Source organism: Girardinichthys multiradiatus, chromosome 20 (assembly GCF_021462225.1).
Source record: "Girardinichthys multiradiatus isolate DD_20200921_A chromosome 20, DD_fGirMul_XY1, whole genome shotgun sequence".
Taxonomy (NCBI): Eukaryota; Metazoa; Chordata; class Actinopteri; order Cyprinodontiformes; family Goodeidae; genus Girardinichthys; species Girardinichthys multiradiatus.
In genome coordinates, this window is record NC_061812.1 from 46,846,937 (window position 1) to 46,870,915 (window position 23,979).

Consider the following 23,979-nt stretch of genomic DNA (forward strand, 5'->3'; position numbering starts at 1 on the left):
AAGGTGGGGCCATTGATGTTTATAGAAGAAACAGCGTCCCCTACAGCCACAGCTTGGAATGGTTTTAGAATTTGATGCCTGTATGAAAAAACGGAGCATTTTTTTGTTTCTCTTTGCTGGTAATTTTGTACGTAGTGATTTAAACCTGAAATGACTATCAAATCCAATGTACATTTCTACAAGTGACATTTTGGTGAAATTTACTTACGGGTCTGCTTGTGTTTCCTTCCTCGTCCTACGTCGCCTGCGTCACTTGTTGACGTCGTCTTGATTTTGAGCGGAGGACTTATTTATTTATTAATTGACGCAAGGGCGCTAAATCTAAAATAAACCGCAAATAAAATGTAATAACCCACTATGTTTACACTGATGAAGTAGTTACACGCACGAGAGGTTCGATAATATTTTTCCTTAACAATAAATTATTTACATCTGCGTCAGACTGCGAGAAACTGAATGTCTTGTTGCTAGCACAAACAGCTAGCAAGCTAACTTCACGAGTTTATTCAGCGGAGACGTTTCCTTTAACTATGTGTTGGTAGCTATTTTCATTTAATGTTTAATGTGTTGTTGCAATGTGATATACGTTCGGGTTTTTAAGTGCAGCTTTGTTGTGACAGTTAAATTGACCTACATCAGTTGGCTAAAAATAAGTAGCATACTGATAACAGGAGGACTTCTTATTAAGCTGCATGCTACAATTTAGCTTCGGCTAACTGACTATGTTAGCAAGTCCTGGGAACTATTTCGTTATTTAAAATTTTCCTTTTCGTTTTGTCTCTTTCTTTAGCCTTTTTTAACGTTTCTGATTCTGGTACAGAAATTATATGTAAGGATATGGCACCTCGCGTAAAACTGGAGAAAGCCGCTTGGCTTTGGGTGGAAACAGTAAAACCAGAAGATATAAAGCAGGAACATATAGAGCTAGCATATCGGATCAATATTCCGACGTGCAAGAGAGGAATCTGCAGGTACAGTATGAACATTTTAAACTTAAAGTATGTGCAGAAACAAACTTCCAAGTTGAACTCTCGAAGGTCTGCTTTGTATAGATATGTTAAAAAGCACCGCTAACATGCTTCAATTTTTATTTCGACGTGTTAAAGTTTTGCATTCTTTTGTCCATTTACATTCTCAGATATATTTCTTTATAACTGTATATAAAAAATTTTTGGACAATTTTTGTGAATGCACAATACATATTTACGTTTCTCCTGTAAATTCAAGGATTCGCATGTCGTATTTTTGTAAACCTTTACAGCTTCACTTTTTCGTTCCCATTAATAGATTTTAACGTGTATGTATTTGTTCAGTACGTTTATATTGTTGTGTCTCTTTGCTACTGAATCATTGTAAACGATTCCCCCTGCTTGTCTAATAAATAATTCTGTTAGTTTTTGTTACAGTTAGCTATATCCTCACAATCTTCAGTGCATTCGCCATTGTGTGATCATGAAGTTTGGCATCTGACAATATAATAAGGGCTCATTACAGTTTGTTGAGATTGTTGAATATAAAGTGGTTTGTAATTCTGTTATATTACAAAATTGTTTTCATTTATGAGAGAAACAATAATTGTTAAAGTGAAATCGATAAAAGGACAGTAATGGTCATTACTTTTTGTTATAGGAGGAATTGCAAAGGGAATCCCAACTGTCTTGTAGGTATTGGGGAACAGGTGTGGCTTGGAGAGATTGATGAAAACACTTTCCATAATATTGATGATCCAAATTCAGAACGCAGAGAAAAGGTATTTCTAAGTAACATACCCTTGGTTAATATTTACTCAGTTGTTCTTTAGTAGGGTGTTATAGTGCCATCTATGGAACAAGTTTTGAAGATATTCCAATTTTTGTTTTCTGTACTTATTGAGTTTTTTTGCCCCCTTCCAGAACATATTTGTTGGCCTGACCAACCTTGGTGCAACGTGTTACGTCAACACATTCCTGCAAGTGTGGTTCCATAACCTGGAGCTCCGTAGGAGCCTTTATCTGTGCCAAAATTCACGGGCACAGGAACACAATATTGATTCTGGTATATCTAAAAGCTACATTTGAGCATGTTCTTTGAAAGTCTGTATTTGTGTAATTAAACTGAATAAAAAATAAACTGAATTGCCAGATTTTAGCCAGATGGAAAGTATGATAACTTGATTTATATCTGTTTCAAGTGCATTAATTGTCTGGAAGAACCTTAGACCTTTTCTCTATTTTACTTTGTGTCTCAGATTATGAACCCCAGTCCATATGTGAGCATTTGCAGTACCTATTTGCACTCCTTCAAAATAGCAACAGAAAGTACATCGACCCCTCAGGGCTCGTCAAAGCACTGGGTCTGGATACGGGACAGCAACAGGTGAATCAGACACAAATTGTTGGACAAGATCCTAGTTGTATTTCAGAAACAGCTAGTTTCATATTTGGAACACTTTCAACGTGTAGTACATTACAGTAATCTTTTCTCTATTGTTTTCTGTGGTAAACTCTTTGTAATCACCATACATTTGATAAGGAACTGTATTCTGATTGGAATTACTTTGAAACGTTCTTTTTTTTATTAGATTCAACTATTCTTTTAATAACTCTGCCACTAACGTACTGACTCACTTGCACTGCAGAGAAAGGTTACTATGATCAGTTTGATTACATTTTTATGTATTTATTTTGTTTAGTGATACATTCTAGAATCACTAAGCAGACATGAGAGACAGATTGCAAACATTAGCTTGGTTATTAAAAATGAATGAGGGCTTTCTTTTAAAGTCAGATCTCTAAATGTCATTTATTTTTATTGCCAGGATGCCCAGGAGTTTTCAAACCTTTTCTTGTCTCTTCTGGAGGAGACATTGTCTAAGGAGAAGAATCCCAACTTGCAAAATCTCATCCAGCAGCAGTTCTGTGGGCAGTTCTTCTACGTTACAATGTAAGGCCAACTATATTTTGTGCTTCAAAAAAAAAAAAATTTGCATTTTCAGACACTGATGTCATAACATGTAGTGATTGGTGTCCCACTGTGATCCTGCCTCGTTCATTACCAAACAAGTTAGAAAGAGTGCCTCTAACAGGTCTAAATTTGGGAAGCAAAGAAGCATAAACCAGGCTGAAGTTAGTGTTAAAACCACCTGAGTCCTATCTAGGAATTGCTTTATTGTAAGTTACAGATAATCACTTATTCATCCAGCAAGACACCAGGTGCAGGTTTCCTTTAATGAGCACCATCAGGGTGGTCATGATGAAGGACAGAAAGCAGGAATTTCACATGAGCTGCTGAAAGCTAAATGGTCTGGCCATGATAGAAAACAGAAGGACCCCTCTTTGTGAGCTTCTAGTTGGATTTGCATCAGGATTTGAAAAGTATCTTTCCATTGCTGCTGTCACGATTAAACCATTTATTCCTAAAGCAGCTAAAGGGTCCTTCAGATCACATCACTGCATGCCATTGCTGCTGCCAGTCCAATTCTACAGGTAGACAAAAGAAAGTATCGCTCAATAAACAGGGAAAATTTAACATATCTACTGGTATCACTAAGACATAGAAGTAAGTGCAAAACAGTAAGAGTTGGGAATAAAAAATCCTTTTGAAACGGTTTTCCATCTAAGCGCAGTTTGTGTTTTCCTCTTTCTTTTCTGTCATGTTTTCTGTGCTGATTCTAAACGTGGAGCTATGGGTTGTTTAAAGGTGCAATATTGATAAAATGTAAATTATAACAATTAATCAAAGCACAAGCATGCTATTAATTACATAACAGATTTTTTTCTGAATATTACTTGTAATGTTTAATGTTACATAAAACATCTAACTAAGCCAAGGTAAAGTTTTACTCAAGATAGTACATATAAACTGTATTATGGATACAGTTATTAATAAATAGCGATCAATTTGTTTTTCAATCCCCTGTTTATTCAAGTTGATGATAGTTTCTTCAAAGAGCCGTTGTTGATTTTTGCTGCATGTCTTCCCCTCCCTCTCTTCCCCGTGTCCTGTATGTCAACTTACAAAATAAATGCCACTAGTGCCACATAATAAAAATAAAAAACAAATAAATATATCCATGTGGCCTACATATAAGTTTGGCCAAAAGAGGGTTAGACAAAACACGTTCCTCTTTAATTAAATCCTGACCAAACACATTAGCTGACAAATTGTTCAGTCAAATAAGTGTATTAGTATTTTGGCTACTTACCTGTTTGATGGTCTAAGGGACATCAGCTTCTCTGTCTGTATCTCCAGCCAAAAAGCAAAAAAAAATTATATATCGGGATCCAAAGAAAAGTTAAAGTTTTGAGGGTTGTTTCTTGAGCTCTCAGTTAATATTCCAACTTATAAATCAAAGCCGAAGACAGCATAGAGAGGCGAGACACAAATGTCGGCATCACCAATGTGAGTCTTTAGAAAGACAGCAAAAACAGCATGCATGTGTGCTACAGCTGGACTGAGTCTTTAATGTCCACACTCAGATACTCAGATGGTCAATCAGTGTGCAGCTTGAGGAAATCACTGGAGCTCTTTCTGTGTAAAATATCCAAAGTTTGCAGGTTATAAACAGTGTAATTCTTTCATTCACCCCAAACAGAGCACCGTTAAATAATGTGAGGGTGAAATGCTTAGACTTCACGTTTGTAACATAAAAACAGCATTGTTCAAGTAAAAGTTCTCAAAAATGTGATCTCCAATCATGGTTGATATTCATTAGAACATGTTCATGCACAACACTGCTAACCAAACTGCATAAAGGTAAGAAATGACTTTGTGAAGCTTTGCAAATTCCAGTTTGTCCTGAATTAAAATGTCATTTGTCCAATAACATTTCTTGACAAGGTATATGTAAAACTTTACTGAATTTATAAAGGTTTTTTTTTTTAAGTTGTTTGCCTTGTTTCCAGATGTAATCAGTGTGGAAGATCATCTACTTTGCCATCCCGGTTCTATGAGCTGGAGCTGAATATTCAGGGGCACAAAAACCTCACAGAGTGCATCACAGAGTTCCTAAAGGTAGCTTTGTTTCCCTATTATAGCTCCAGTCAGAAGTATGAAATGATGAGTAATGTCTACTTTTGGACTGTTGATTTTTTTGAACCATTTTAACGCACTGGATAGATAATACAGCACATAACTGCAGTGATAAAAATCAAGAATTAGGTGCACACGTTTAGATTATTTTGGATTTTCTGTCATTTGAACAGCCAATCAATAAAGATACCATTAGTACATGGTGGGAAGACTGTCACTGTTGAATGTGACATTTGTTTTCCAGCAGCTTCTAGTTTGTTGCAGGCCTTTAGCCGTGGTTGTTTCCATTTTGTTATTGAACACCTTAACCTTTTCCTTTCATCTTAAGGTTAAAAGTCTTTCAGATGGTTGAAATATAGACACAGTTTGGTGTTCCAACAGGACACCAATCCCAAGATTAACAAGTGTACCAGGAAATCAACCAGTTAAATGAACTCTTTCAGTTCTACCAAATATAGCCAGAATTTTGCTAGAAGTTTGGTAACTAAAAGCAGGTTGTCACAGGAATCCTTGCTAAGGGATATTAATAATACTGATCAAATAGTGACGTTTGTGTATTTAGGCCTGTGTGTATAATTTTTACTCTGTTTGGATCTGAGAAAGCTTGGTGAATTCAAACTTGAGCATCTGGTTCCTGTTTTAAAAAAGTAATTGAAATTAAATTTTGTATAATGGCTCCACCCTGACCTTGCATTATTATGGAACTCGTGACCAGAATTATTTAGTGTATCGTTTTAGGCAATAATAAATAGTGGAATTCCTCCATATGTTATTGAAATTAACATTAGGGTGCCTTGTGTTAGATTACAGTTGTGTGTGGTTGTTTTAAATGCTCTACTTTTAACCTTGTAGGAAGAGAAGCTGGATGGAGAGAACCGCTACTTCTGTGAAAACTGCCAGAGTAAACAGAGTGCCACCCGGCGGATCAGACTTCACAGCCTTCCTCCAACCCTTAACTTGCAGCTCATGCGCTTTGTCTTTGATAGGTCAGTAACGGGGTTGGAAAATAACTGCTTCCACTGACAAAATATGTGAATGAGTGAGTGAAACATGTACCCTATTCTATAGATCTTAGTGGTCAGCTTCTTTTTAATTAATGTTTTGTTCTCGTTTTGGAACCAAACATCGAATGAGAACAAACTAATTGTGGGATGCTAAGCTGATTATTGACTGTGTGATCTGGAGGCTTTAGTTGAATTTAACAACAATCTTATAATAATAAATCTGTTTTGAATTAAAAGACTATGCTTTTGAGTGGTCTATGTTTGTGTGTGAAGAAAGCTTACTTGTGGAAGGATACCCATATACAAGGAAAGACAATGAAATGTATGAATTCAACAGAAAACACAGGTCCCTAAAATCTCTCGTTTGCTCTCATCTACAGACAAACAGGTCTTAAGAAGAAGCTCAGCACTTTCATCAATTTTCCTGAGCAGCTGGACATGGAACCCTTCTTTGAGGGAAAACTAGGTATTAATGAATTATTTTTGTGCATTCAGATATTGTATTGAGAATGTACCACTCACCCTCATTCTGGAATGCAGATCTGTTTTGATCTATTTTGTTGTTGGGATAAAACATGATTAGCATTTGCATAAGAGCCCGCAGCCTTGTATTGTTGTCATTGATTGCATATTCCTATGTTTTGGCCTTTTCAATTTTAACTTTTTGTCATTTATAATAAGATTTTTACTCAAATATTAGTTTTTTTTTTCTTTTAAAATCTACTCCTTTACTTCCTCTTTTCTGAAGACAAATGTTAAATGAGAGTGCTGCATGTTTGTGTGTTTATGACGTAGAAGTATTGTACAAGACAAGAGAGCAGTAAAATGGCAATAACTATGCCAATGTTAAAGCTAGTCCTTAACTGAGCAAAAATAAAACAAGTCAACATAGGTGATAAATAACAGAAATGACATTTCCTTTAGCTGTGGGTGAAGTGACTTCCGAACTCAAATCATCAGTAGTGAACATAACCTTACCTTATCAGTTCATTAATTGTAGAATTTAGCATTTCAACAAAAAGGGTAAGGCAGTTCTGTAATTCAGACAAATGAAAGAAGTTCTGCTTTCCAAAAGGGACTTCATGTAGGTATATTCAAAGTATTCATTGACGAAATACTTATTTTTTTTTTTTGTGTTGCTGAATAACAGATATGCTTAGCTGATGAACCTGAAGTATGAAAGACTGCTGTTGTCGTTCTGTATTTCATTTGACATTTTTTCTCAGACCAGAGATCTGTCTATGAGCTAAGTGCGGTGCTAATTCACCGAGGAATCAGTGCCTACTCGGGACACTACATCGCCCATGTGAAAGATGCTCTTACTGGTGACTGGTACAAATTCAATGATGAAGAGATAGAAAAAATGGAGGGAAAGAAGCTGCAGCTTGGTATTGAAGAGGACATTGGTGAGTATCCAGGTTCTTGAAAATCAATGTCCTCTTTGTAATGTGTTATCAGACAAGAGTTTGACTTTTAAACCAGACAGTCTACCACAACAGAACTTCTGATAATAATGTTGATTTGCTTGTAGTACTTATGTAACAAGTCAGGTGCTTGCTAAAATAAAAGTAGAAAAAATGTTCATTTTGTTAGAAATTTACATCTGCACATCATGGGCTTGAATGTCAAAGTAATTTTGAACTTGAATGATATTTGACATGTTTGTTGTATGGTGAATTAATTTTGCGACATGCAAATTCCATGATTTAAAAAAAAAAAAACTGGGGCCACACGTTTACATTTTTTGGGAATTTTCTCAAATACACACAAGCATAAAGCTAAGCATACAGGCTGAAATATATACAAACACCATCATTAATATGTAGACTAAGGTCCTTTAGCTTATTGCAAAGAAACCTGATGCTTTTTGCTGCCATCAACATGCATAATTCTGGCTAGATATTTGACCACTTTTCTCAGCAAAATTTCAAGATTTTGTTTAATTTCAGTAAACGTCCTATAGGGGCTTCTTTCTTGGTTGACACCCTCGCAATTGGTAGCAATTTAAATCTCCAAACTGCTCAATTGTGGACAGTTGCCTCTTTTGCAACACATTTCAGTCATAAACCAGAAAAGACAAGCCTCTCTGAGCTGTCTCTTGCCATTCAGAAATCACAATGGCTATATCCCACTCAGCTTTGACACGAGGTATCGCATGGCACTGAGTTAGCACTACACACAATCTATGTCAAAAGTAAATTAACTGAACTTGTATAGCGCCTTTCCAGTCACACTGACCACTCATAGCGCTTTACACTAGAGCCACATTCACCCAATCGCACTCACTAACGCTCACACATTCATACACCAATACGCAGATCCGTACTTGAGGTTAAGTGCCTTGTCCAGGGGCACATCGACATATGGCAGGAGGAAGCTGGAATCGAACCCACAACCTTCTGATTGCAAGACGACCACTCTTCCTACTGAGCAACAGTTGCCTCAAAGAGTCTTCCCATGCCATTTTTTAAAAAACAGTATTGACCAACAAACCATGTGTAGTGATCTTGTTGTTGGCTTGGTAAATGCTTTAAATTTAATTTATATATTTCTCCTTCTTGTCTGAAATGATTGTTTAATCTTGTTTATGCTTTTACATCCTGTGGCTGGTTGATTTGTCAGACCATACACAACCAATATTTTGTTAGTATTACAGTTTTAGAATAGACTTTTAAACTTGCTGCCAGCTTGGTCAACTGGTAATTAAGTGTCTGCTTGAACTTGGCAGGACAGCCAAAATAAGAATACAAGCCTGTAGCAGTTTGATAGCATTTCTTTTATAGCTTCAAGTTAGCTAATGAACTGAGAAAATGCCATTTATAATAAATGGCATTTTTTATAAGATCTATAGAAAGCCTATATACTGCTCTCTAAACCTCAAATAACATTTTAAGACTGCAGTAGTCTTTCTGCTCATAAAATCTCAACAGTCTGAATGCTAGGGATTAGGCTACAATTTGTCACTGACAAGCATAATGTAATACAGAGGACATTATGTATTGATCAGTTATAAAATTAGATTGGTCAAAACGAACTGTTTATCATAAACAACTTAATAGTCATAAACATTGCATTTTCAGACAGTCTTAAGAACACATTTCTGCTGTTAAACAAATGCCTTGAATGCCACATAACAAAAAAATGCAATCTAGTCAATCATCAGGAAGTGAACAGCCCTGGGCTTTAATTAAAACAGACAGCACCACCTTTTTAAAAGGTATACATGAATGTATATAATTACAATTTAAACTGGTATAGAAAAATTGGACTCTGTGGGTTAGAGATATGTACAACAAGTTTGAGCACCTATTTAGGCCCGCCAAGGCTTAAACATTGCCACAAACTCACCAAATTATGAAAACATGATGAAACTTTAGGTGTATTAAATGTTGCAAAAAAAACTTCTCAAATACATGGCCCCCTAATCTGTCAAAGTTTCCGTCTGTCTGACAAAGTGCCACCTAGAATATGTTAAAGGATCAGCCTGATTTTATAGTCAGCATCCTACAGGAAGTCAACCATTTCTGAACAAATGTTTTTTGTTTTTTTTTTTTCTTGCTTTTTTTTTTTGTTTTATCACCAAGGCTGTGTCCTTTTTCAGCTTCTCTCTAAATCCCTTGCATCCATGGGGTTTAGAAAAGAGTGTTAACTCGCCTGTAGGCAAGTAAAAGAATAAACAAAACGTAACAATCAGTTAAGCCCCAAATTATTTATACCACAGGCAAAATTTGATTTTAATTTATTTTTATTCAGGGTAAAATGTTTGTTTCTGATCAGAAATAAAATAATCAATATAACAATGTAGAAGGGGTATAATTTGAGAAAAAAAATTCTACTTATATTTTAACAGCAATGGCATATTGGCATATTAATTAAAAATTATTTATAGGCCCTCAATAATCAGTGAAAAAGCCTTTGTTGGCATTACATCAGTCAGACACTAACGCTGAAAAGCTTTTTGCATGTTTCCATTCCATTGGTGTTTTTGACCATTGTAAAAGATTGCTTCATTGCCATCACCCCCTTTGTTTTGCTTGCTTCACAGATTTTCTGTCAGATTTAAGTCAGGACTCTGGCTGGGCCAAATCCATAAAATTAATATTACTTTCAATCAGAAGAAAAATGTCGGTTAAATTAATAATGTCAATGTCTATATTGTTTATGAAGCACATTTAAAACCACACTAGTTGGACAAAAGTGTTGTACAATGAAGTGAAACAACTCAAAAACCGTCACAAATAAAATGACGAGAAAAGAGGGAAAAGGAGATCCAAATTAAAATACAATAACAACAAGCCTTACAAGATTTCTTAAAATCTAAATCTGCCAGGGTATGAACAGCATTAGGCTTAAGTGTATGTATGATTATCATACTGGGTGATTCTTACCGTCCCACCTATTTGCTACATGTGCGATTTGTGAAACGGTGAGTGACTGTTCTGTGATTGTTTTTTTGTTGTTGTATTATACCCAGAAAAAAACTGTTCAAGGTAAATCAAGTAGAAATCTTAAATAAATACAAGATTAACACCCATGATAAGTGTATGTAAACTTCGGACCGCATTTACATGGGTGCATGTCGACAAATGTTGTTTTTTTTCTTGCTTTATTTTGATTTAGCTGATACAGGTAAAACACTGTCACGGAAACCAAAGTGCAGTAAAGGCTACCACTGCTCTAGAAATGCCTACATGCTGGTGTATAAAGTCCAAGAAGAGAAGAGCTCAGATCTCTCAAGGACTAATGTGAAGGTTCCACGTGAGTAGCTGATCTCATCTTTTTTTGGTGAATGGGTCTCTGCAAAATGTCAGCCATGTCATAAACAATGTTTGTTTGTTAGTTTTTTTCTGTAAGTGGCAAGATTAATTGCCTGATGTTCTTTTCTGTGTATCTTTGATATTAGCTTTCCTTCAGAAGTTGGTAGACCAGGATAACCATAAATTTGAAGAGTGGTGCATGGAGATGGCCAACATGAGAAAACAAAGTGTGGATAAGGGCAGAGCCAAGCATGAAGAGGTGAAAGAGCTCTACGACCTTTTACCTGCAAAAGATGGTTGGTAAAAACATTCCTAATCACTCCAATTCACAGAAAGTATAAATATTGGTTGTGACTGAGTTTGGAATGATCTAAAGTCTGAGCAGCAAATGAAGAATATTACTTTAATATCCTTTTAATGTTTCTGTGTTTTGCCAAATACCAATTTCCATTCTGGCTGCATGGTGGCGCAGTTGGTAGCATTGTTGCCTTGCAGCAAGAAGGTCCTGGGTACGATTTCCGGCCGGGGGTCTTTCTGCGTGGAGTTTGCATGTTCTTCCCGTGCATGCGTGGGTTCTCACCGGGTACTCCGGCTTCCTCTCACAGTCCAAAGACATGCCTGTTAGGTTAATTGGTCACTCTAAATTGCCCTTAGGTGTATGAATGAGTGTGTGCATGGGTGTTTGTGTGTTGCCCTGCGATGGACTGGCGACCTGTCCAGGGTCTCGCCCATAGACTGCTGGAGATAGGCACCAGCTCCCCCGCGACCCACTATGGAATAAGCGGTAGAAAATGACTGACTGATGACTGACAAATTTCCATTCTAAATAAAGTGTCATACATATATGGTACCACCTACCACAACACCTACTTAATGCTTACCTTATACAGATGATACACTTGGCCCTGTCTTTCAGTGTTTAACCCTGTCTCTCCTAGATGTAGCTACTGGCTGAGCTTCTACTGTGACTAACTGTATGTGCTCTCTTTCTTACTCTGGACTTGAAAACTGGATCAGGCTTCATCTGCTTAGCTGCCTTTTTCTCCTAGATGTAGCCGCTAAAGGAGCTATAACCATTAATGTTTCACTTTTCTTTCCCATAGAATGTACCACCGGATCAGTGCTTCTGTGTTCTTTTTGTGTCTCTGCTCTGTTCTCTCAAACCCCAAGTCGGTCGTAGCAGATGGCCGCTCACACTGAGCCTGGTTCTGCTGGAGGTTTCTTCCTGTTAAAAGGGAGTTTTTTCCTCTCCACTGTCGCTACATGCATGCTCAGTATGAGGGATTGCCGCAAAGTCAATGCAGAAAACTGTCCACTGTGGCTACATGCTCATCCGGGAGGAGTGACTGCTACAAGTCTCTGAATCGATGCAATCTGCTGGTTGTGTGTGTGTGTATATATATATATATATATATGTATGTACACTATAGACCAAAAGTTTGGACACACCTTCTCATTCAAAGAGTTTTCTTTATTTTCATGACTATGAATATTGTAGCTTCACACTGAAGGCATCAAAACTATGAATTAACACATGTGGAATTATATACTGAACAAAAAAGTGTGAAACAACTGAAAATATGTCTTTTATTCTAGGTTCTTCAAAGTAGCCACCTTTTGCTTTGATTACTGCTCTGCACACTCTTGGCATTCTGTTGATGAGCTTCAAGAGGTAGTCACCTGAAATGGTTTTCACTTCAAAGGTGTGCTCTGTCAGGTTTAATAAGTGGGATTTCAAGCCTTATAAATGGAGTTGGGACCATCAGTTGTGTTGTGCAGGAGGTGGATACAGTACACAGCTGATAGTCCTACTGAATAGACTGTTAGAATTTGTATTATGGCAAGAAAAAAGCAGCTAAGTAAAGAAAAACGAGTGGCCATCATTACTTTAAGAAATGAAGGTCATTCAGTCCGAACAACTGGGAAAACTTTGAAAGTGTCCCCAAGTGCAGTCGCAAAACCCATCAAGCGCTTACTTTTGAATAAATCCCCAACAGTGTCACCAGCAAAGCACCATCACACCTCCTCCTCCATGCTTCACGGTGGGAACCAGGCATGTAGAGTCCATCCGTTCACTTCTGCGCTGCACAAAGACTGGTGGTTGGAACCAAAGATCTCAAACTTGGACTCATCAGACCAAAGCACAGTTTTCCACTGGTCTAATGTCCATTCCTTGTGTTCTTTAGCCCAAAACAAGTCTCTTCTGCTTGTTGCCTGTCCTCAGCAGTGGTTTCCTAGCAGCTATTTTACCATGAAGGCCTCATTCACACAGTCTGCTCTTAACAGTTGTTCTAGAGATGTGTCTGCTGCTAGAACTCTGTCTGGCATTGACCTGTTTTCTAATCTGAGCTGCTGTTAACCTGCGATTTCTGAGGCTGGTGACTCGGATGAACTTATTGTCCGCAGCAGAGGTGACTCTTGGTCTTCCTTTCCTGGGGCGGTCCTCATGTGAGCCAGTTTCTTTGTAGCGCTTGATGGTTTTTGCGACTGCACTTGGGGACACTTTCAAATTTTCCCAATTGTTCAGACTGAGTGACCTTCATTTCTTAAAGTAATGATGGCCACTCGTTTTTCTTTACTTAGCTGTTTTTTTCTTGCCATAATACAAATTCTAACAGTATTCAGTAGGACTATCAGCTGTGTACTGTATCCACCTCCTGCACAACACAACTGATGGTCCCAACTCCATTTATAAGGCTTGAAATCCCACTTATTAAACCTGACAGAGCACACCTTTGAAGTGAAAACCATTTCAGGTGACTACCTCTTGAAGCTCATCAACAGAATGCCAAGAGTGTGTTCCGCAAAAAGCGGCTACTTTGAAGAACCTAACCCCCCCCCATCCCAAGAGGATCGCGGCATGTAGTATTATTATGTTTTAACAGTTAATGTCATTCGTAATAGATCATGTATGTCGTGAAAGATTTCTGTCCCTTCGTCGTTACTCTACTTTCTATGGCCAAACTTGACAAAACCCGGACGAAAACACACTCTTCATACGCTGACACTGACACACTGAGTTACGTGCGCTCGCACGTGAACACAAACTCCTGACAGTGGACAGAAAAACATGCTGCTAAAACCTAGAAAGCAGGCGAGGATACCTGCGGTTTTAAAAAAGTGCCAAAGCAAGCAGCAACAGGGCTAGCTCTCCTACTCCTGGTAGATATGGCAAAGGTAGAAGTACACAAAATAGCCCAAGTGTTTCATGCCCTGCCCCTGACACCCAGCAAAAGTGCAGTCACCACGAATAAAAGTTTCTGACCTGGCTTGGCTGTAGGAGGTGAAATTATCACCCTGGGTGTACAAGACGGAGTTTAGTAATTAAATACATAAATGATAGAGAAAAGAAAGAAAGATTAAAAGAGACGGAAATAGATAAAAGATGTGATAAAGAGAGAAAGATGGAGAAATAAGAAAAACGGAGAGACGGTTAAAGATATGGGAAAAAAGATATAAATAGACATATAAATACAGTAGGTAGACAATAAACATTTCAGAGTTTTTTTTCTATTAGAATGTTCTGTCGAATATGTAGACAGCTTAAACAGGCTGCAGTCAGAGGACACTATGGGCCCAGCCATTTACATATTCTTCTGAGTGTGTGTGTGTGAGTATACACTGACCTGTAAATTGAAAATGTTTGAGATTTTATTATTAAACAAACATTTATTACCTCATAAACACACACAAAAGTACCAAAAACTGGTACCATTGAGTACTGGTATCGATTCCCAGGTATCGAGTATCGGTACCGTATCGGTTCAAATTTAAAAGGTACCCATCCCTACACACGGCTCACATTGCTTCTCTGCTTCATCTAAACACCCCATAATTCTGCGCTATATCACTATCACTGTAAAATGCCTAAGCAAATACCACTGGCTGGAGTTGTAAATAGATTTTATTCACTGCAAGTCCTCACGCTGGCGATAAGGACACACTTGTTTTTTTTTTATTGATATGAACAAAACTATGAAATAGAAAACCGTACTAGATGATAAACTGGTTGTAAAGATTCACTCTTGTTGATTTAAAATTCTAAATTGTTCATATTAATTTTCACTTTGGATAATCATCAAATACTTTATTAGTTTTGAGTTTAAGCAGTATGTCTGTTTGAAATGCCCATCCTTAATATGCCTAAGATTAAGCTATGAAGTTATGCATCAAAACGAGTGTACAGAGAATTACTTTTTGAAGCAAATAGTCCCAAAATTTGTTGTTTTTTGTGTTCCCTTGCTTTCCTTCTTTAGGAGAACCATATGAGTTTATTCCTCTGGACTGGCTGAAGAAGTGGCTTGACGACTCAACTGCCACAAAGGAAATTGACAGCTCCGTCTTTCTTTGTTCTCATGGAAAACTGCACCCAGACAAGATGGGAGAAATCAAGAGGGTCTCTCTGCAAGCTGCAAAACTCTTATATGAACGCTACGGTGGTGGGCCAAGACTTGATGGTTAGTGAAACACTGTGTTTGGTCTCAGCTGAAATCCGGAACTTCCTCAAAAATGTTTGAAATAAATATTTCTGCATCTGGGGAGACTCAGAAGTAACTCACTTAAATTAGCAAAGTTCTGAAAATAAAGTCTCTAGCCAAGATTTAAGCTTATCATGCCTAGGTTATTTTATGTCCATATAAATCACTAAAACTTGACCTGTTTTATCTTTTGAGAATAACATTTGTATGGAGGTTTAAATTTTGGATTATGTTTGAGTTTATTTTGTTTGTTGGTTCAGGTTCCTCTCTGTGTAGAGACTGTGTAAGCGAACGATGCAGGGTGCTGCGGCTTAAAAAACAACTTGATGAAGACTACAAAGAAATTTCAAATTTAGTAAAGTGCACGCCCAGGTAACCAAAAAGTACTAACGAACTAACACGTTAACTTTAATTAAAATAACTTTATATCACGTGGTGTTATCCTTTATCTTAAGAGTGAGTCAGGTTGGATTTTTATTATTAATTTGTTGTGTGTGTTTTAGTGGTGAGGGCTACTGGGTGGACAAGGCATCTTTGCGAAGCTGGAGGCAGTTGGCTTTGGAACAACTGGAGGAAGATGAGCATGAAACTGAACACAGCAACGGCCATACCAATGGCCAGGGACCCCACACTAACAGTAAGTGTGGGCAGACTGCTTCTTTTGTCTTTTAATACATGTTGACTCCTCTTCATTTTTCTTTTAGCCAAACAAGAATCAGACAATGTGTCAAGCAAACCAAATACATTTGCTGCATTTAATTTGTAAAGCAGTTGAACAACCCTTTACTCCATGGTTTGTCTGCATGCGATTAACTGCCACTGCCTAAAAACATGTTGTGAGCTGAGATTTCATATTTCAAAGAATGAATTGTCATATGAAAACTAAGAGGAAACATGCAAAAGTTAGCATAGCACTTCAGTAAACTGCCCCACATGCAGAGATCATCACCATAAGCAAGATACATGTTCATTGAAGACTTTATATTTGTATGTGCCAAGTCAGATAGTCCCTAAAACATAAATATTGCAGCCATACACTTACTAGGGAAAGCGATGTTAGAACATTATTTTAGCTCACTAAAACCCTGGTAATGAGAGCTGTCCTATAGAAACACCAGTGAAAACAAATTCAATCAGTGTCAACAACAAAAACATTACTGAGCTGAGCATTATCATTGGTGAGTCAGCTGAGTCAAACACAATCTCAATGTGATCGTGGACTATGTCATACTCATGATATGTGTCAATTTAAAGTTCATATCTGGAGAAAGTTTATTGTACAAAGGACTGCTTCTTTATTAGTATGAAAAACAATTTTAATTGAAAAATAGTTTTTACAAAAACATTGAATCATTACATTTTATTCAACCCCTATTAAATTAAATATAAGCAATCTTTTGTATGAAACTGTTGAAACTGCATTTATTAATGATATTAAGTTACCTTGTTAGGTTAAAGAATTTGTTCATTTAGCCAAATATGGAATTCACAGAAATGAAAATGGAAAGAACAAAATTTTGGGAAAAAATAAAACTGATTTTACAGTGCCCTATTATGCTGTTTCCTGAACAGGCTTGGGATGCATTATTACAACTTAATTTAGGGCAGTTTCAAGGGTTTGTAACTAATTTAACTTTATTTAACTTTCCCCCTGAAATCACCTCACAAAACAAAGTGATCTGAGCAGTAGATACTCAGATAAGAGCTCAAGAAAAAACGTTCATAACATGTCTCCTATAGAAGATTTGTTAGAAATCGTCTGACCAGCATATTGGCCTCATCGACTTTAAAGAGAGGATACATCAGACTACACATTGTGTAATACAGCTATCATGAGTGATTGGTTGCTTATTAAACAGGATACTTCTAAGTCCTAATACACTCCTGATCAAAACCTAAAGACCAGTTGAAAAATTGCAAGAATTTGCATAGTTTGATCTTAAGAAGGTTCTAAATGCTGAAAGGAGAAATGGGAGCAAAAGCCAATCAATTTTGAGCATTCTATTTATTGAACACTGCATTTAAACCCAAGCATGTTTATGTCAGCTGATCAAAAGTCGAAGACCACTGCCTTTAAAAACCACAATATGCCCAAGAATTTGGATAAATATGGCAAAAAAGACAAATTGATATCTCTACCAAAGTAATCCTGAGTATATTATATGGCATTAGTTACTTAACCCCACAGCATCATGTTGTTTTAGACCGTTGTCAGGCATTTTCCAAGTACCCAAACTTGATTTTGAAAAAAATATTGTGTGAGTCCAGCTTTTACTGTTTGACTAGTTCGTGTCAGCAGCTTCATTACTTTTTTATGTTATAGAGTTTGGCTTGGATGTCTCAGGCGGTGTTGAAGATGAGACGAAGACTTTCAATGAAGACATAATTTGCAGTCATGGTATTATCCACCAACATCAAAAATAATCCTTGCATTACATTCTATCAATTCCACAATTTTTTATTTGTTTTTATTTTTAAACTGTATTATCATTTCAGTTGTATATTTGTCCATGCTGTTTGTGTTCCTGCTGTAGGGGGGCTGAGTATTTTGGAGACAGAACGGAAGCTGGTATCTAACGAAGTTTGGACTAAGCTGAGAGAATACTTCCCTAAAGCCCCAGAATTCACCCACATTCAAGAGCCTTGTCGACAGTGTTTGGTGGGGGCACTTTGACACTCTGTATTTTCTCTTATACACCAATTGAAGCTTAAATTTTTACCATTTGTCTGCATATCTTTTATAGAAGTCAACTTTGAAGGTTTAAACGTCCTTTTGCAAGAGTTTTGAATGTGTTTGATTGTAGATTCAGAAAAAACAGATTGTTTTCTCGATTTCTTTTAGATGTTTAACTTTTGAATAACTACTGCATTTTATGGCCTTTTTCAAAATAATTTCACCAGGTTGTCAAAGGGGTAGTTTGGATTTTTCAAGTGGGTTTTTGTGGAATGAATGTCACCACTCAGTAGATGGCTACAGTCGGTACAAAGCAAATACACCCTCGATCAATTCCTTAGCTTTAGATTGTATATTATTTGGCTTTACCAGGTTTTAAAATGATTTTTACTTAGCTGTACAAAAGCATTCCATCATTTTATGTTTTATCAAACATAGATAAAAGAAAACATTGAATAGTTTGTGAAATGAAAGTGCACTCTAAACATCTGTAGATGGGTAAGAAATAAAAATTATATCATTTTAACTGTTTTTACTTTTTATGATGACTTTATCAAAACGGGCTCAGTGTATTGAAAAACAAGTGTATGTAATCAGTGAGAATGCATACATGCATTCTCACTTATTGTTTTTCTTTATTTTTATTATATTTTCCGTACGTTTTTCTGCGCGTAACTAGTCCTACATGTTTCAACCGATTTCAACAATTCTGGTATCAAAACGTTCGGCTCGTTCTGGAGGATTATGCTATGACTTTTGGTAACTTCAGCTATTATAATGTTTGAAATATTCAGCTTTTTATGCCAATTTTTGTCCTATTGAAATGCATGGAGATTCAGCAAAATTCAGCTAAAACTTTGTGCTCTTTCACAGCTTACTACTTCTGCATACTTTCAGCTAGAAACACCATTCAACTTTTAAAATGTTCACAAGACATTAAGCTATCTTCAAATGATTCAGCTTTTTGATTTCTTTTACGGTTCTTCTACAATCGCGATTCAAGTTTTAGGCAAGATTTTTGACGTTTTTGATTTTATAATGTAATCCTATGGCGGAATTCGTCAGTTGGTAGAGTGTACGCTTTAGGTTTTTGAATAACCTGAGAAAGAACGAACAAACTCTCCTCACACGCTCAATTTTCACTCTACTGGCACAAATTATGTATCAAACCGTAGGATGCTCTTTCGCGATTCAGAAAATGTTACCCTCATTGATGTGGGACTAACAGATTTCACGCAACACGCCCGGGAGCAATGCAAAGTCAACACACCCTGAATGGAAAACCTATAGGAATTTCAGAAAGAATCAGAGCAAAAAATCCTTAAACTCACACATTTTCGAATCGCCGCCTCTCGTAAACCGTTCAAGTTAGAGACATGAGCTATGCACCAATTCATCTTCAGACCTTGCTGGCGCTCACAATGACGGAATTATTTTGATACCTTTTATCGTTTTGTTATACAAAAGGTTTGTTTAGGAGTACCAAATCTGTCCTTCCAAAAATCGTTTAAAATTGAAACATTTAAAAATTTTCCACTTTTCTACACTGTCACATCTCCTACACGGATTTATGTAGGCACACCAACATTTCCAGGATTGTTCACCGATCCCTGCTGATACCTACGGTCTAAAATGTTTTTGGATACCTTTTATCGTTTTCTCGTGAGGTAGGTTTGTTTGAGAGTAAATAATTCACCTTCACTCAAGTTAAAAATTGTCAAAATTATCCACTTTTTCACAGGGTCAAAACTCCCAGCCAGATTTTTGTAGAAACTTGAGAAGCTCCATGATTGTTCAGCAAGTCCTGCTAATTCATTCGGTGCATGAATAAAATCGATAGCCCTTATAGTTTCTGCGTTATGAGACGTTGTTCCAGAGCATGTTCAGCCATTTTTGTGTTTTTCTCCATTTTTCCCTTTCTTTTCACCTAGTGTTGTGCCTTTAATATTATATTTTCAGCAAAAAAGTGTTAATATTCTCGTTCCCCTGTCCGTTCTGAGAAAAACGGTCCAAGAATGACGTCGATAGCCCTTACGGTTTCTGAGTTATGGGCAGTCGTTCGGGAGCATGCACCTCCATGTTAAAAGCCCAGGCCATGGGGAGACGATAGTGAGGTGCTGCATTATGAAAGCTGCAGTTGTCAAGTTACACTGACACTCTTTGCTGATTGGCTGATTCACTCCTCACTGTTCTATTTATAGCTCTGTGTATATCCTACTGTCTATGTCTGTATATGATTCTGTCTTTGTTTCTGCATCTATTCTCTCTGTGTCTCACACGCGGACACACACATTCATGGATTACTATCTTTGGGAGGACTTTGCATTGACTTTCATTCATTTTCATTCATTTCAATGGCCTAAATCTGATCCGATCCCTAACCCTTTGACCATCTTCATTGGAGGCAATTACATGGCGGCCATTTTGTGTGTGGCACTTAAACAACATGTATTGCTGTTCCAACAACCACACAACAGTGATTAAATTTAAAAGGCAATTTCATAGACTTTGGCATATAGGCTGTTAGCACATCAGAACCTAGAACGAATTTCTATCAGAACCAGACCCAAACTCCATCAGAACCAAGAGGAAATCTCCATCAGAACCAGTTAGGAACCTTCCACCAGACCCAGGTCCAAACTCTGTCAGAACCAGGAAGAAACCTCTATCAGAACCAGAACCAAACTCCATTAGAACCAAGAGGAAATCTCCATCAGAACCAGTTAGGAACCTTCCACCAGACCCAGGACCAGATTCTGTCAGAACCAGGAAGAAACCTCTATCAGAACTGGACTCAAACTCCATCAGGACCAATAGCAAATCTATATCAGAATCAGACCCAAACTCAATCAGAACCAGGAGCAAATCTCCATCAGAAACTTGTATAAATCTCCATCAGAACCATATACAAACACCCATCAGAACCATGTCCAAACTCTTATCAGAACCAGATGGAAACTCTATTAGAACCAGGAATAAATCTCTTTCAGAACCTGGTAGAAATCTTCATCAGAACCATATACAAACCTCCATTTGAACCAGGTCCAAATCTCCTTCAGAACCAGAAGGACCCTTCTATCAGAACCAGATCTAATCTCCATCAGAACCTGGAACAAATCTCCATCAGAACCAGACCCAAACTCCATCAGAACCAGTTAGGGACCCTCCACCAGAACCAAGAGGAAATTCCCATCAGAACTTGGTAGAAATATCCATCAGAACCAGTTAGGAACTGTCCATTAGAACCAGACCCAAACTTCATCAGAATCAAGAGGAAATCCCCATCAGAACCTGGTAGAAATATCCATGAGAACCAGTTAGGAACACTCTAACAGAACCAGGTCCAAATTTATCAGAACCATTGAGAAAGCACTACTCTGTGACTTATGATGGTAAGACCATATTCATAGATCCCAGGGGAGCAACAAAACAGCAGCCACTTGATGTCAGGTGCTTAAAAAGCTTCATTAGGACCATATACAAACACCCATCAGATCCGTGTCCAAACGCTATCAGAACCAGATGAAAACTCTATTAGAACCAGGAAGAAATATCTATTTAAACCAGGAATAAATCTGTTTCAGAACCTGGTAGAAATCTTCATCAGAACTATATACAAACCTCCATCTGAACCAGGTTCAAATCTCCTTCAGAACCAGGAGGATCCTTCTATCAGAACCAAGTCCAAACTGCATCAGAACCAGGAGGAAATCCGCACCAGAACCTAGTAAAAATATCCATCAGAACCAGTTAGGAACACTCCACCAGAACCACGTCCAAATTTATCAGAACCAGTGAGAAAGCACTACTCTGTGACTTATGATATTGAGACCATCTTCATAGGTCCCAGGGGAGCAACAAAACAGCAGCCACTTGATGTCAGGTGTTTAAAAAGCTTCTATTGCTGTTCAAATACCTGAACAAGGATGAATTATTTTAAAGGGCAGTTTCATAGACTTTTGCATATGGGCTGTACTAAGCATTATGGATGGACTGACTTAATATTAGCCAACATGCTAGTTTTACTACATTGACATTTAGCTAGCCATAGCATTTTAAGTAATTTCAGCTTTTACATTGCTTTTTGCATACTAGAAGGAGTAAATCAATGTCAGCCTTCATTGTAGTGATAGCCAATATGCTAATGTTAGCATTTTATGTTCTCTCTTTTTATCCTTTCTCCTTCTGTCCCTTCCTTTTCTTGTCTCTCTATTTCTCCTTTCTGCTTCTTTCTTCTCTCTTTCTATTCTTTTTTCTATTTCTTTCCCCCCTTTTCCTTTTTCTCTTTCAGTTCTTCCTGTTTCTTTTTCTTCTCTCTTTTCTGCTTTTCTCTTTCTGGCTTGTTCTCTTGTGTTCTTTAACAGAGTGTTGATCATTTTTACTATGTCATATTTTTTCAGCATCTTCTGCTTAATTCATTCAGCATTTATATTTTCTGCTTCTTTTTCACCTTTCTGCCTCTTTCTGTCTCGTGTTCTTCAGCGAATTGTTTTTTTATTTTTGAAAATTTTTAACTTTTTCAAATTTCTTTGGCATGTTCTGCTTCCTTCATTCAGCATTCACACTTTCTGCTTATATTTATTCCTCTTTCTCTTCTTTCTGCCTCCTTCTATTTCATGTGTTCTTCAGCTAATTATTGCTCATTACTTTTTCACATTTTTTTAGCATCTTCTGCTTCGTTCATTCTGCATAATGCATTCTCACGTGCTGTTTCACTGAAACAGCAATTTTTCTAGTTTCTTTTTAGCTTTAGTTAATGGCAGAATTCTGCTTTCAAAACAACTTTTAATGGTTTTAGAGGTTGGATAGGTAGTGATGCTCTGCCACCTGAAACGGTCTGTCTGGAATAGAATTGTGAATACACACACAACTGCACAGAAAGATAAATCACTTGACAAAATATGCACAAATTTGGGTATGTGTGAATTGCAAACAGTTTTGCTTCCATAACAAAATAAAAATGCTTTTAAGTGTCTTTTAAATGTAGGTCTAAATTTACATAATTTAGTTATTTTGGTTGCAGGTAAAGGTTAAAAATCTGTAGTAGTTTGTGGGAAGAAGACTGCAGTGTGTGAGAGATGATAGATAGGCCCCTTTATTAGTTGTAAGTATTGTAAAAGTTGTTCTCCTGTGTACTCATTAGACATTAGAGCAGGAGGAAAAGGACAACGAGGCAGTCAGTAAGATGATGGCCCTTGACCAGAAGAACCAGCTACTCAACCTCTTCCATGAAAAGAACCGTCCGACACTTAACAAGTGGCCCCAGGTAAGCTCAAAGAAAAATGATAAACTGTCAGTTCTGAAGGCTTTGATTTTCAGTTCATGTGGCCTGCAGATACATTAATGCCTCTATGGTTGGTTCCTCCAGGGCACAGATAGACTTTACATAGTCCCTCTGTTTTTTGTGGAGGAGTGGCGAAAATTTATCAGGTATGTTTGGTTCAGCATCAAATGAGGAAAATGTTTGGTGTCTTACCTTAAAAATGATCATGTAGGAAATATATCCAGCATAACTGCAGAATATTGGAAGGAATACAAAATGTTTAATGGCATGGACCAAAGTACGCTATTCATATAAAGTAAAGTGTTACGATGTTTGCGCTGGACGTTCACCTAATGATGATTTTATCCTTATTCTCTGCTTATTGTAACCCGACCTCCCTCCAGATTTCAGTTTTTCATCAACATATGTATTTTTTCAGGAGACCCACAAAATCATCTCCAGTGTCTAATGTGGGCAACTCACTGCTTCTCTGTCCTCATGGTGGCTTCATGTTCACTTATGACTCCTTGATCAACGGCGAGGCCCAACAGTGAGTTCTGCTCATTTAAACGTTAAACGTGTGTCCTGCAAAAACAAGTAAAAATGACATTTACACTACTGTGCAATGTGCAGGAAACAAACATTTTTGCTCCTTTTTAATTGGTTCTTAGCATAGTTCTCAGAGCTTCCTATTGGATTTTCATAGTTTTTTTCTTTGAATAGGGGCTATTTTATTACTTCGTTTCTGTCTGGTAGGAATAAAATGTTATGTCAGTACTTTGTTATATTTATT

The 23,979-nt window shown here is 37.2% G+C and overlaps 1 protein-coding gene across 6 annotated transcripts in view; it reads left to right on the forward strand.

The window, feature by feature from the left end:
* Positions 1–237: 237 nt before the first annotated feature.
* usp48 (ubiquitin specific peptidase 48) overlaps positions 238–23,979 on the forward strand; it is a 51,742-nt gene continuing 28,000 nt past the window's right edge. For 3 of the 6 annotated variants that reach the window (XR_007035297.1, XR_007035298.1, XR_007035299.1), the window contains exons 1-19: positions 791–971; positions 1,630–1,750; positions 1,893–2,034; positions 2,228–2,355; positions 2,798–2,922; positions 4,884–4,992; positions 5,863–5,996; positions 6,395–6,480; positions 7,241–7,420; positions 10,635–10,772; positions 10,918–11,067; positions 15,028–15,228; positions 15,510–15,621; positions 15,753–15,886; positions 17,573–17,647; positions 17,784–17,908; positions 23,067–23,189; positions 23,292–23,353; positions 23,626–23,736. Coding sequence is in view for 3 of the 6 variants with exons in the window: in XM_047346629.1 (XP_047202585.1) it covers positions 838–971; positions 1,630–1,750; positions 1,893–2,034; positions 2,228–2,355; positions 2,798–2,922; positions 4,884–4,992; positions 5,863–5,996; positions 6,395–6,480; positions 7,241–7,420; positions 10,635–10,772; positions 10,918–11,067; positions 15,028–15,228; positions 15,510–15,621; positions 15,753–15,886; positions 17,573–17,647; positions 17,784–17,908; positions 23,067–23,189; positions 23,292–23,353; positions 23,626–23,736 (2,390 nt within the window). In the remaining 3 variants the exon portion in view is untranslated. Of the gene's footprint in view, positions 394–422; positions 539–790; positions 972–1,629; positions 1,751–1,892; positions 2,035–2,227; positions 2,356–2,797; positions 2,923–4,883; positions 4,993–5,862; positions 5,997–6,394; positions 6,481–7,240; positions 7,421–10,634; positions 10,773–10,917; positions 11,068–15,027; positions 15,229–15,509; positions 15,622–15,752; positions 15,887–17,572; positions 17,648–17,783; positions 17,909–23,066; positions 23,190–23,291; positions 23,354–23,625; positions 23,737–23,979 lie in introns of those variants that run through there. The other 3 variants (XM_047346629.1, XM_047346630.1, XM_047346631.1) reach the window with 3 other exon arrangements.